The sequence below is a fragment of the Triticum dicoccoides genome, chromosome 2B (genome assembly GCF_002162155.2).
Source record: "Triticum dicoccoides isolate Atlit2015 ecotype Zavitan chromosome 2B, WEW_v2.0, whole genome shotgun sequence".
In the NCBI taxonomy this organism is placed as follows: Eukaryota; Viridiplantae; Streptophyta; class Magnoliopsida; order Poales; family Poaceae; genus Triticum; species Triticum dicoccoides.
In genome coordinates, this window is record NC_041383.1 from 471211233 (window position 1) to 471225220 (window position 13988).

General features: G+C 52.2%; 1 protein-coding gene across 1 annotated transcript; it reads right to left on the minus strand.

Moving 5' to 3' along the window:
• Positions 1 to 9884: 9884 nt before the first annotated feature.
• On the minus strand, positions 9885 to 11733 carry LOC119364301. Its single transcript, XM_037629749.1, has 4 exons — positions 11234 to 11733; positions 10827 to 10928; positions 10618 to 10736; positions 9885 to 10528 (listed from the first exon to the last, which is right to left on the minus strand). The coding sequence occupies exons 2-4, from the start codon at positions 10879 to 10881 to the stop codon at positions 10139 to 10141; spliced, it is 564 nt and encodes a 187-aa protein (XP_037485646.1). The 5' UTR covers positions 10882 to 10928; positions 11234 to 11733; the 3' UTR covers positions 9885 to 10138.
• Positions 11734 to 13988: the final 2255 nt, after the last annotated feature.

Genomic DNA, 13988 nt, shown 5'->3' on the forward strand with positions numbered 1-13988 from the left:
GGCGGCACGACGGCCTCCAAGATGCCAACATCAGCGCCCACGGCGCGCTCCTCTCAGGTTGTGCGTGATGAGCAGCGTCACCATGCCGGTGACCCTGCGCGCCACCCTGGGAAGAGTCCCGTGCGCCCATCATATGATGAGGAGGGCCGACATGCGCGCCGAGGTACTGACGGAGGTGGCGAATGACTGTTGGGCAGTGATGCAGCTCCTTCTAATGCGGTTAGAAGTCGAGGCGCATCGCGGTCCACCCACCTCTCGCCGCCACCCACGCCAGCGGAAGCCCTACCACGCGCAGCTGCTCCTCGGTTTTCCTCCCGCCACAGAGAAGCTCGACAAGTGGAGGGCCACCGTCCGGAGCCTCGTCGGCATCGCCAACAACGATGAGTTGCGGCCGGCAGGACCCGTAGGCCGTCGCTCCACCGGGCCACCGCATGCCAGCGGAGACCGTGCTGGAGGCGATGCAGCCACGGTGCACTCCCCTCCTCCGTCCCAGCCACACCGGGCGTCGGTTCGCCGCGACAACGCTCGAGACGATATCTCCATCGCGTCGTCCAACCCGCGAACCAACCGCGATCAGCGTCAAGTACTTCGGGAGCGGGCCCATGAGGACGCTCGAACTACGATCGAGTGCCGACGTGACGCGCGCCACCTGTCGGATAGGCGGGCAGGGCCCGCTATGGACCGCCCAGTGTCGGGAGGCTACGGTGGCCTACCTTACAAGGTGGGTTGTTCGGCCTTCACCCGTGAGCTGCGGCAGTTCCAGTGGCCCTCCCACCGTATGTTCAAGCCCGACGTTGGTGAGAAGTACAACGACAAGACTCATCCGTCAGAGTTCCTCAGCATCTACACCATTGCGACGCAAGCTGCTGGGGCCCGCGACGATAAGGTGCTTGCCAACTACTTCCCGTTGGCACTCAAGCCTAATGTTATGTCATGGTTGATGCACTTGCCGGTGGATTCCATCTCTTCTTGGGCGGATTTGTGCCATGAGTTTGTTGGCGCCTTTACCGGAGGTCACCAGGATCATGGCCAGGCGAGTGATTTACACATCATCCCCCAGAAGGAAGGGGAGAACTTGCGCAAGTACATCAAAAGGTTCAGCCGAGTGCAGTACAACATCCCAGACGTTCATCATGCCGCCGTGATCAGTGCATTTCATCAGAATGTGCGCAATCGTAAGATGTGTGAAGAGCTGGCAATGAACAAGGTTAGAGATGTGGCCAAACTTTATGTTCTGGCCGATCGGTGCGCTCGCGCTGAGGAGGGAAGGAAGTACCCCAGCGAAGACGCTGGTGCGGAAACCGACTCCACAGATGACACCATCACCCCAGCGAAGAAGGCCCGACGCCATAACAGGAAGCGCAAGGGCAAGGTCGTGCTTGCCGTCGAGGGATCCGATGACACCAGCGCCACCAAGAAGACCAAGGTGAGTGACCCCGGCAAGGAGGTTGCCGGGTGTGATGCTTGCTGGGCCTTGGCGGCTACCGACAAGCCAGGAGGCTTCGACAAGCAGTACTGCAAGATCCACCGCACTAAGGGCCATGATCTCCAAAACTTCCGGCAGGTAGAGCTGCTCGCCGAGAAGCAGAAAGCCGAGTATGAGCGGCGGGACAAGGAGAAAGGCCCAGATGGTGCCGAGGGGTCCGGCAAGAAACGTGGTGGCCAAGGAGGCCGCCGCGGCAAGGATAATCAGCAAGAGAGGCCCGCCCGGGGCCGCGACAAGAAGCAGGAAGACGATGATCATGACGAGGACGACGAGTCTGGCGACCACGAGTTACCGAAAGCCACAGAGGCCATGTGCGTCGATGGTGGCGCCTCGCTTCATACATCCCACCGCCAACTCAAGCAGTGGGCGCGTGAGGTCACAACGGTGGAGCCATCGTTCGACGCACGGAAGCCGCTGAAATGGTCCAGCACGCCCATCATCTTCAACACCGAGGACCACCCCGACCGCACTACCGCGGTCGGGTGCTTGCCATTGTTGGTTTCACCAACAACCCGCAACCTCAAGGTGACGAAGATGTTGGTTGACGGCGGGGCCGGCCTGAACTTGATCTCGCCTGTTGTGGTCAAAAGGCTGCAGATCCCTGATGGAGACCTCGAGGAGATGGGCACGTTCCAAGAGGTTAACCCGGGGAGGATCCAACCAAAGGGAAAGATCACGCTGCCCGTGACATTTGGAGGCGAGCTGAACCATAGGACGGAGAGGATTGTTTTCGATGTAGCCGAGATCCCCTTGCCTTAAAACGGGATCCTCGGCCGCCCGACACTAGCCAAGTTCATGGCGGCTTCACACTACACCTACAACATGCTGAAGATGCCCGGGCCGATGAACATCATCACTGTCCCCTCCGACAAGAAAGATGCGCTGATCTGCGCCGACCAACTCTACCGAGAAGCAGTTGTAGCAGCTGCCGCTAAGGCACCTACTCCTGCCGACGGAGCCCCGGGGGTGGGGGGGGAAGAAGACCAGCTAGACCTCTCGCACCCACTCCGGCAAGCGCACCTCTTCGGGGTGTTGCGCTTCCATTGAGAACGTGCCAGAGAGCTCTGCCGGCAAGAGCAAGAAGTCCAGAGCCACACCACTAGAGACCACGAAGGTGCCCATTAAGGAGGACGGCACGGGGGGAGCTTTTACCATAAGCTCCACCCTCGATGGCAAATAGGAAAGCAAGCTCGTCAGCTTCCTGCGGGCGAATGTCGATGTGTTTGCACGGCAAGCCTCCGACATCCCCGGCGTTCCCAGGGAGGTGATTGAGCACCACCTTGATGTCTGTCCTCATGCGCGGCCCGTCAAGCAGAAGGTCAGGAAGCAAGCTCTGGAGGGGCAGGAGTTCATCACCGAGGAAATCAGAAAGCTAGAGGCGGCAGGCTTGGTGAGAGGAGTACTCCATCCGACGTTGTTGGCCAATCCAGTAGTGGTGCGCAAGGCAAATGGGAAGTGGAGGCTGTGTATTGACTACACAGACATCAATAAGGCCTGTCCAAAGGATCCCTTCCCGTTACCGCGCATCGACTAGATTGTTGACTCCATGGATGGGTGTGACCTGTTATCATTGCTTGACGCCTAATCAGGATACCACCAGATCTTCGTGACAAAAGAAGACGAGGAAAAGACAGCATTCATCACCCCATGTGGTACGCATTGCTTTTTATGGATGCCTTTCGGGTTGAAGAGTGCTGGCTCAACTTTGCAAGAGTAGTCCAAATTGGTTTTGAGCCCCAGCTACATAGAAATATGGAAGCTCATATGGATGACATAGTGGTCAAAACCAAGGACAAAGCAACGCTTGTGCAAGATCTGGAGGAAACATTTGGGAACCTGCACAAGATCAACCTCAAATTGAACCCTGAGAAGTGTGTCTTCGGTGTCCCGTCCGTCAAGCTTCTCGGGTTCTTTGTGTCCCAACGCGGGATTGAAGCAAACCCAGATAAGATCAAGGCCATCTAGCAGATTGAGGCACCCAAACGGATCAAGGACGTGCATCGGCTCACTGGTTGCATTGCCGCCATGAGCCGGTTTGTCTCCAAGTCCGCGGAGCATGCTCTTCCTTTTTTCAAGATCTTGAAGAAGGCAGGGCCAGTGGAGTGGACCCCGGAGGCCGAGGCAGCGCTGCAAGATTTGAAGAAATACCTCTCCTCTACCCCAGTGCTGGTTGCGCCCAAACCACAAGAACTGTTGCTGCTTTACCTAGCAGCAACAAATCAAGTGGTTAGCGCCGCACTAGTGGCGCAGAGAGAGATCGATGAGGAGACAACAGCAGTGGCAGAGTCAACGGTTGGCAGGCCAGAACCCTCCCCGGCAGGGCTCGGTCCCGGCAAGACTGGTGCCAGCATGGCAGGGCCCACGTGACCGGGTGAAGAGGCCCAGAAGAAGAAAATGGTACATCACCCAGTTTACTTCGTCAGCTCCCTCCTACAGGGGGATAGGTCGAGGTACTCAGGTGTGCAAAAGCTGCTCTTCGACCTCCTTATGGCTTCGAGGAAGCTGCGCCATTACTTCCAGGCGCACGAGATCACGGTGGTCACCTGCCTCCCATTGCAACGGATACTGCATAACCCAGATGCGATGGGGAGGATCGTGGAATGGGCCCTGGAGCTGTCAAGTTTCAGTTTGAAGTTCGAAGTACCTCGACGATTCAGAGCAGAGTCTTGGCGGAGTTTATTGCAGAATGGACCTCGATGCCCGACGAACAGGTACAGGAGACCACTCTCCCCGACAAGGAAACGAGCCGCAACTAGCTCATGTACTTTGATGGTGCCTTCTCACTACAAGGCGCCTGTGCTGGTGTGCTGCTTGTCGCACCCACCGGAGAGCACCTCAAGTATGTCATCCAGATGCGCTTCCCCCGGGAGATGTCAACCAAAAACACCGCCGAGTATGAGGGCTTGCTTGCCGGTCTCAGGATCGCGACAGACCTTGGAGTCAAAAAGCTCATCGTCAGGGGCGACTCACAGCTCATCGTCAGGCAAATCAACAAAGATTATCAAAGCCCGTCGACGGAAGCTTACGTAGATGAGGTGAGGAAACTGGAGGAGCGCTTCGACGGTATACAAGCAGAGCATGTCCCTCGGGCGGAGAACGACATCGCCGACTACCTGTCAAAGCGTGCTGCCCTCAAGCTACCTGTGGAACCAGGTACTTTTGTGCTTCAGTCAACTCAACCATCCGTCGAGCCGTCGACCGGGCAGAACAAGCAAAGGAAGCTAGGCCCCGGCAAGTACTTCCCCGCTGAGCTCCCTGGAGCTGCTGGAGAAGATGTTGCCGTGGATGCCGATCCTGCCGCGGGACAGCCGACTCCGGCAGGACCTCAGGTCATGGTCGTGGAGACGACCGCCCCCATGGCAGAAGAGATGCCTTTGGACCTTGTCGTCAAGCCACAGGCTCCGCCATGGGCGCAGCACACCATCCGATTTCTCCAGAAAGGAGAGCTTCCTGAGGAGCAGGAAGAGGCAGAAAGAGTAGGCCGCCGGTCTGCTCTGTACCAATTCGTTGATAACGTATTGTACAGAAGAAGACCGAATGGGGTGAAATTGATGTGCATCTCCCGGGAGGAAGGACTAAAGCTGTTGGCAGAGATACATGGAGGCATATGTGGCTCCCACATAGGGTCGAGGGCCCTTGCCGGCAAGGCTTTCCAGCAAGGTTTCTTCTGGCCCACCGCCCTCCAGGATGCTACGGCACTAGTAACCAAGTGTGAAGCATGCCAGTTCCATTCGAAGAAGCTCCATCAACCAGCTCAAGCCCTGCAAACTATCTCTCTCTCCTGGCCCTTATCGGTCTAGGGGCTCGACATCTTGGGCCCTTTCCCCATGCAGTCGGGGGCTTTGAGTACTTGTACGTCGCAATCGACAAGCTCACAAAGTGGCTGGAAGTGGAAGCAGTGAGGAAGGTGACAGCGCAGTCAGCCATCAAGTTCTTCAAGGGACTAGTGTGCCGTTTTGGGGTGCCCAACAGGATCATCACCGACAATGGCAAACAGTTCACGAGCCACGCCTTCATGCAATACATTGAGGATCTCAGCAGCAGGGACTGTTTTGCTTCCGTGGCACATCCACGGAGCAATGGCCAAGCGGAGAGAGCAAATGCCGAAGTCCCGCGAGGCTTAAGGACAAAGACTTTTGACAGGCTACGCAAAAGCGGGAGGTGCTGGATTGATGAGTTGCCGGCGGTTCTTTGGTCGATCAGAACGACGCCAAATCGAGCCACCGGCCAGACACCCTTTGCCCTGGTTTACGGGGCAGAAGCAGTTCTCCCCACGGAACTCATATACGGGTCACCTCGAGTGCTCACTTATGATGAGCTTGAGCAAGAGCGGTTGCGGCAAGATGATCCAACGCTCCTTGAGGAAGATCGTCTCCGGGCGGTTGTGAGAGCAGCACGCTACCAGCAAGCCTTGCGCCGCTACCATAGCCGCAAGGTTCGTGCCCGGAGCTTTGAGGAAGGCGACCTTGTTCTTCGGCACGTTCAACCGGCTAAGAATTCCAACAAGTTGACGCCGAAGCGGGAAGGCCCTTATCGGGTAACACGAGTCACCAGGCCCGGCGCAGTCCGGTTGGAGACCGAAGATGCCATTCCAGTGAGCAACTCCTGGAACATCGAGCATCTTTGCAAGTTTTACCCATAAGGCGCGGCTGCGAGGCCTCCCGGCAAGCCACCCCTTTGTACAAGCCTTGCCGGCAAGGCATGTAACCCTTTGTACAAAGCCAGGCGCAGACCCTGAGCATAAATAAACGAAGTGCTGGCGCCCTAAGTTATAGCATGCATGCTAGGTTGAGTCTCTTCCTTGGTTAGGGTTGATAGTACTTAACGGCGACTAACCCCTAGCTTAGAGGTCGAGTGCGCGTCTATCTGTTCTTCTCTGTCTTCTTTGGTTTGCAGGACACATAAATATCCTTGCCGAGCTATTTTGGAGAGAAGGGGACGGACCAGCATTCGAGCCCCGACAAGCCAAAGTTGTCGGGGGCTACAAGAGCAAGGATCCATCCGCGGCAAGCCAAGGTTGCCGGGGGCTGCAGATCCAGATAAGTCTTCTATCCTCTATCATGCATTTCGTTATGGACTAAGGTATGTGAAACCTTGTTTTATCCTTAGGCTACCGTGCTCCCTCCATTCCGGACCCTAGGACTCATCTCCTAGGACCGAGTTTGGTCGTAGTTGCGGCAGCAAGGAAATGAAACGAAGGGCCTAAGCCCACCGCATCCCTGCCTCTGCCAAGGGCGTGAGAAAGGTCAAGCGAAGTGGGGGGACGGCAAGGCCTGTTGCCGGGGAAAAACATTTATCTTAAAGGTGACCAGGATTCACTCCTTGTTGTGGGTTCCACCCGCGAACAAAAAACCCGGCAAACATCCCTTTTTCATTAAAAAACACCCTGTACAGGTACAGTCCATACGAAATGAAAAACATGAACAAGGGGATTACAAGTTCTAAAGTTAACAAAGGCCCGAATGTTGCTGACTCCTTAAGGTTACCCCATCTAGCCGATCCTTACTGAACGCAGCCCATCAAACGGTTCAAGCCACCCGCCTGAAGTGTCCGGCACCACCAACCGCATCCGCGATCGCCGCCATGCTCCACCTTGAACCAATCAGACGTTCCCTGGCACCCATCGAGCATGATCCTCGCACATCCGGATGATCTTCTGCATAGCCTTCTTGCAACCTTGCTCAGGATACCACTTGTTAGAATAAAATGCTAATGCAAGATCATAGAGGACACACCGAGGCACGATATTTGTTAACGAGGTTCACCGATATGGCTACATTCCCGGGGCATGACTACGGGCGCTCCTCCCCAAGATACAGCAACACCGGCCACCCAGGCGCCGGCACAAGCCGTCGGCTCCCCCGCGTACCTGTTGCTATCAAGTCGTCATAGGTTACAACGTGTGGTGCCCCTCCGTATATAAGAGGCCTAGGATACAAGTGTCCGACTCCTAAACAACTCGTACCTAACCACACCAATTACAACTCCAAGTCCACGTAACCCGTTGCGTACATAGTATATTCGACACAAATATAACAAACTCCACCTTGGCGAATATTCTCCACCACTCAGAAGTCGTCCATGCTCGAACCTCCATGTACTCCGGACTTGGGTTGTCTCCTTCGTAGCTTACTAAGAGCTACCCGACGGGCTAGACCCGCCGCCACCGTGGGACTCCACTGCTACTCCTGCAGCTCCACTCTCCATGGCTCCACCTGCAATAGTGCTCCCTTGCAACTTGTAAAGATGCGAAGCCGTCCTCTCTCCTATCATCACGGTCACCCCATCTTCCATGATTTTCATGGTCTTCGTATCCCGATCACAACGGAATTCCATACCACCATCATGAAGAACACCAAGCGAAATTAGATTTCTCCTTAGCCCTGGCACATGCCTGACTCCCCAAAGCATCTGCTCGACTCTGTCAAACATCTTGATTTTGATGTCACCTACTCCAGCAACACGATAACCTGTGTTATCGCCCACGTAGGCTAAACCAAACTCACCAGACTTGTACGAAGAGAACCACTCCCTGTTGGGCGTCGCATGAAAAGAGCAAGCTGAATCCAACATCCACGTTTCAGTTTTTGTTGGCCGTCTATTTGATACAACGAGAACATCACTATCACTGTCCGAACCATCACGATGAGTAGCCGCATTAGCACTTGCCTCACCCTTCAGTTCTGGGCATTCCCTCTTTATATGTCCCCAGTCTTTGCACCTGTAGCACTGCACTTTTTTCTTCTTTTTCTTCTCCGCCTCTTGTCCCTTCCTGAGCTGATAACCTTTAACTGCCAACCCCAAATCTTGAGTACTCTCCCTTTCTGCAGCATTCTTTTTCTTCATCAACTCATGTCCAAGTAACGCTGAAGTGACTTCCTCATTATTGATGGTTGTCTTTCCATGTGTCAATGTAATGACCAAATGCTCATAGGACGGTGGCAACAAAACAAGAAGAAGTAGTGCCTTATCCTCATCCTCAATCTTCACATCCAGACGCGCTAGATCCGTGACCAACTGATTAAAGGCATTCACATGCTCCACAAGATCCGACCCCTCCTGCATCTTCAGCCCATAGAACTTTTGCTTCAAATACAACTTATTGGTCGCTGACTTGGACATATAACGATTTGCCAACTTATCCCAAATTCCCTTAGGAGTATCTTCGTCCATGACATGATACGTGACCTGATCCGCAAGACAAAGCCGTATGGTAGCGGCCGCCTGCACTTGCATATTCTCCCACACATCGTTGTCAACCTTGGCCGGCTTTGTCTCCTGCAAACCCTTCAAGATTTCCTGCTGTGCCAGAATATCCTTGACTCTTGTCTGCCATAGACCAAAGTTACCCGTGCCATCGAATTTCTCCAAATCAAACCTGGTGAACCCCGGCGCCATGCCGAGCCGCGATCTAACCGACCTATTGCCACCGGTCTTACCGCCCTTTTCCTCTGTGACTTCCTCACGAAAAAGATCACTGATCCCGTATTCCTCGTCTGAAGCCATGCCACAGTATGCGATCTACCAAGAAATCTGACTTGTACAACCTTCTTGTCCGCCCTTCAGAAAATCACCGTGAAACCTGTCGCCCTAACGCAGATCAACTTTCTCTCTGCCAAACTCGACCGCTCCACTTTTTCCTGAACCTGCAAACAAATTTTCTGTGCGTTCGTTGCCTCGTCGTTCCCAGCCTTTTATTGCCTGCTGGTACACATGGCCCTGTTTTTCCATCTTTCACATGGAAACCGAGTCCAAGTATTCCACGGCTTGCATTGAATCCCTGATCCGAGTCCAGAACCAATCGCCCAACATGCACACCCAAAATGATCTCTAGAACCGTACACGCATCCAACAGTGCACCTTCCATGTCTAGACCGGGCACTAGTCCTGCCATCACGGTTCAGCACCGCTCACCACATACATGTACATACCTTCTTTCAAATTCAAACCAACATGCATGCTTGCTAATCTTCCGGACTCTTTCCTCGCGCGTTGCACGCCCCGCTGCTATGCAGCCCAGCGCGGCTGTCTCGTACTGTCGTACGCATCCGAAGCAATGTTTGGGATATCGCTTATCGTTATCGTCTCGGTTGGCTGGAGATTAGAGATTAATTAGAAATCGGACGATTAATCGATTTTATCGGTAGACTATTTATCGGTCAGTTTTTTATACAAGTCATAGGTTTCAAGCACTGATAAGACAAAAATAGAACCAATCTTCACTTAAACAGTACGCCTTTAAATAGGACAATACTACAGAAGTGCATATAATAGTATTGTAGAATACTAGAATTACATGACACAAAATTAGAACAACACTACAGCAGCACATGTACTGTTTTTGCATCTCAAACAGTGCATGTATAATAGATATTACATAAGAGATAACACATAATAGTAGACAGTAGTACAGTACAGTAGTGCATATACGGTGATAACAAGGTCCAGAAAAGTTCAAACAAGGTTTAACAAGGTCATAAGAAAGTCCAGAAAACATAAATAACATAGTTCTTGCTACTTTGCTAGAACACAGCCAAACACCAATGAGCACATAGTCCTTTTCTCTCTGATTCTCTCACAACTCACAACCAAAAGTCCAAAATAAAGTGCTAGGCTGCTAGCAAAACTCCGACATTGTCATTGTCATAGGATTCAAGGTTGCATCTGGTCTTCCTCACCATTTTCATTGGATTCTTCTATCCCAACCCCATCATCATCAGACTCGAACACTACCTCATCCTCATTGATAGGCACAATGTCAGATTCATCATCGCAAACGAACTCTTCCACTTCATGTAGTTCTCTCACCCTAAGACTTCTATGAGGCTCCATTGCATTGTCATCTTCGGTTGCCCCCATCTCATCATCAATGTAAGCATCTTCACATATCCAATCTTGGGTTGTGGAAGCATCTTCACCAAGGAGGACATCACAAGATGATGAGTACTTCTTTCTCTTGTCTAGCATTCTTCCGTTGAATTGAATATAAACTAGATCGTCCCTACGACGCACATCTAGTTTATTTCTCCTCTTTGCATCTACCTACAAATTGCAGAGTGAAGCTTAGAGATTCACATCTTGTCAAAAACAAAGTAAGGATCAGATTTGAGTATTTGCAAGTTGAGAATTACTTGTTCAAAAATGCTCCAATTTTTTTCACATCCGGATGAACTTGTGGTCAAGTTGAGTATCCTCAAAGCCATGTGCATCAATATAGGAGTTTGTAGTCCATAAGTTGCCCACCACTCCCCTACATTTATAGAAAATTGTAACTATAATGCACCAGCCCAAAACTTTCAGAAATGCAATATGGCAAAATTATCAGTGAGAACAAGCTTACCAGCATTGTAATTTTCATTGGGAATGGCTTTTGTGGCAGCCACCTTCCCAAACATGCCTTCATTGGTAATGGCTTTTCCCCTGAAGTACCAGAAGCAGACATCTACAAAATTACAAAGGCAGCAACATGTATTAGACATTTACACAACGGAAGCAACATGTATTAGACATTTGGACAAGGCCAACAACATGTATTCAACATAGTAAATTGCCAAAATATAATGTAACAGCAGCATCATCTACTAACCAAAATACCAAAGTATCAAACAATTAGTAAATTAATTGTAGCATGTATTTGGCCATCTAGACATCTACTAACCAAAGCATCTAGTCCCCTGGAACAATTGCAGCATCTAGTTATCCACTAAGTTCTAACCGAAGGAGCACAATTGCAGCTACAAATATTACCTGGAGCTGGGATGGCAGCACCAGCAGGTCTAGTCCTCAGCTTGCTTGCTGCTAGAGGAAGGAGCGGCTGGGATGTCGCGCGGCTGGAGGAAGAGGTGGCGGGAGCGAACTGCTCCGGTCGATCTAGTGCCCCTGGAGGAACGGCGGTGCCGATCTTGTGGTAGTGGAGGAAGGTGTTGCGGAGCTCTGTTGTTGCTGGAGGGAGCGCTGAAGTGGTGGCGGCGGCGAGCTCCAGTATTCGGGCATCGGCAGTCTTGCTCCTAGCAAAGCTCCCGTGCGGCTGTCTGCAGCTGGAGATGGAGAGATGGCGAGGGCACAGCTGCACAGGTGAGCTAGCTATTGGGGAAGAGGAGGAGACGATCTAGAGGACGGCAGCTCCGGTGGTGCTAGCTTCAGCCGTCGGAGGAAAAAGGGGTGGCAGCGCTAGAGTGGATCGGGAATGGGGGCGGCAGTGTGGATCCGAAACATGGCAGCGGTGTGGACACTGGAGAGGACCCCAAACCCTATCGAGCGGCAATGTTGTGCGGGAAAAGGGAGGCCCATTTTGAGGTTTGTGTACAGATGGGCCCAACCCGATTAATCGGAATATTCGCGATAAATCGGTTGTCAGACCGATAAATCGGCCCAAGAGATTAATGGTGAAGATATGGCCTTATCTTAGCGGTCACAACCCGAGTAGCGATTAATCGGTCGATAAATCGTTGAATCGGCCAATTTCTTAAACAGTGATCCGAAGCTTCTCGTACGTTGCCTTGCACCGTGCCTTCTCTCGATCCGTACATCTCGGAAAAACCCGCCGCTGATCTCGACGACTGCTGGTCTTCCTAGTCTCTGTTTCTTGGTTCTTCACCAACAATCTGTAACTTGCCCTGTCGCGCGTACATCGTACACCAACCCTGCTGAAATAGACGCCACCTCGCGCATCATCCGTGCATGAGCCATGTCGTACCCTGGCCATCCACCTCGCCAGCACAATCCATCCGCAGTGCCGCGCCGCCGCCCTTGTACAACACTGAGCGAATCGTCTCGATGCTCTCGCACTCTGATCTATCCGGCCGTCCCCCACGTCTGGTCGCGGTCTGATCGCGAGCCGAATCCGTCGCCTTCGCAATGTCTTCAACAGCCACTACGCCGGCCCGATCGCCACGTCTAGCCGATCCTTACCGACCGCATCCCATCAAACGGTTCAAGCCTCTCGCCTGAAGTGTCCGACACCACCGACTGCATCCGCGATCGTCGCCATGCTCCACCTTGAACCAATCGGACGTTCCCTGGCACCCGTCGAGCATGATCCTCACACCTCCGTATGATCTTCCGCATAGCCTTCTCGCAACCTTGCTCATGATACCACTTGTTAGAATAAAATGCTAATGCAAGATCATAGACGACACACCGAGGCACGATATTTGTTAACGAGGTTCATCGATATGGCTACATCCCCGGGGCATGACTACGGGCGCTCCTCCCCAAGATACTGCAATAATATTTCATGACGTGATGAGGCCATTAGAGATGGGCCTCATGCCCTGGCTGATGATTCTTATTTCATCCTCACACCCCATTATGAAGGTATTAATATGCGAATGCCTGCATTCCAGTATGAAGTTTGGGTCATGATGCTAGTGTTCCCGATGGATTATTTGACTGAGCACTATGTGTATAAAGCTGTATCCAACTTTGGAAAGCTGATTGCATGGCCGCGTCCGAACGAGAATAAAGCTAGGGTTTTGGTTAAGTGCCATATCAAGGACGTGGCGCAAGTGCCCCATAGTCTGGTTGTATCTAGGGTGGGCTTGCTTCCAGGTGTGGGCCGCTCCTGGTCGGTACCAGTTTATGTTCTTAATGGCAGTGATCTTGTGCCAGGCCTGGTGGACAATGAGGATGCCCACCTCTTCTCAATGCATCCCCACACCCTTATGCATGGCCATATTATACTCTGATGCAACAAGCCAGAATTGATGAGATGCAAGCAGATCAAGTGGCCAATGATGCTCTGTGGAATAATGCAGGACAGATGCAAGATGAGGTTCAGGACAATGGCTGGGCAGCGTGGCCTGTAATCCCACCTCCATATACTGGCTTTAGCTTCAAATCTTTTTTTGAGTATGATGGGCCTTCCCTCATGGATGGTGTGCCTCTAGAGCACAACATTGTGGATAATCTCTCTGATGTCTGGTCAGAATACTCCCAGGTGGAAGAGTTGGTTGATAACTTTATCAATGGTATTCCATTTGCTCGGTTTGCATTTGTTCAGGCTAGTGGTGCTTCAGTTTCTTTGTTACTTACTGCAGATGCTGAGCTGCTGCGCTGGATTGGTGGCATGCTGAAAAGGATCTATACTAGATCACTGCTACCTGCTATGAACTCTCATGGAGCTTTTCTGTCGCTCAATCCGTTCTCTGTCATTAAGCTGCAACTTAATGAGGTCTGCACAGCGGTGTTGAACTCTATCCGACCGGAGTCTGATGTGTTTGGGACAATCTTCTCAAACTCCTTTGCTGCTATCTTCTTTGACAGAGAATACTTCAGTGCTAAGGAGGAACTGCCTGTTTTTGATATGCCTCCTGTTGAGGGCTCTGTTGTTGTTGAGCAGGTCTTGCCAGCTTCTTCTCTTCCACCTAGCGCTGTCGCTGCTCACATTGATTCTCTGCTTTCCAGTGAACATGCCCATGTGGATACAGTTATGCTTCGATGGAGTGCAAGGACTAACAAGTATGATGGGTTTAAGGTGCCCCCCTTGTCTGACAAGAAGTTG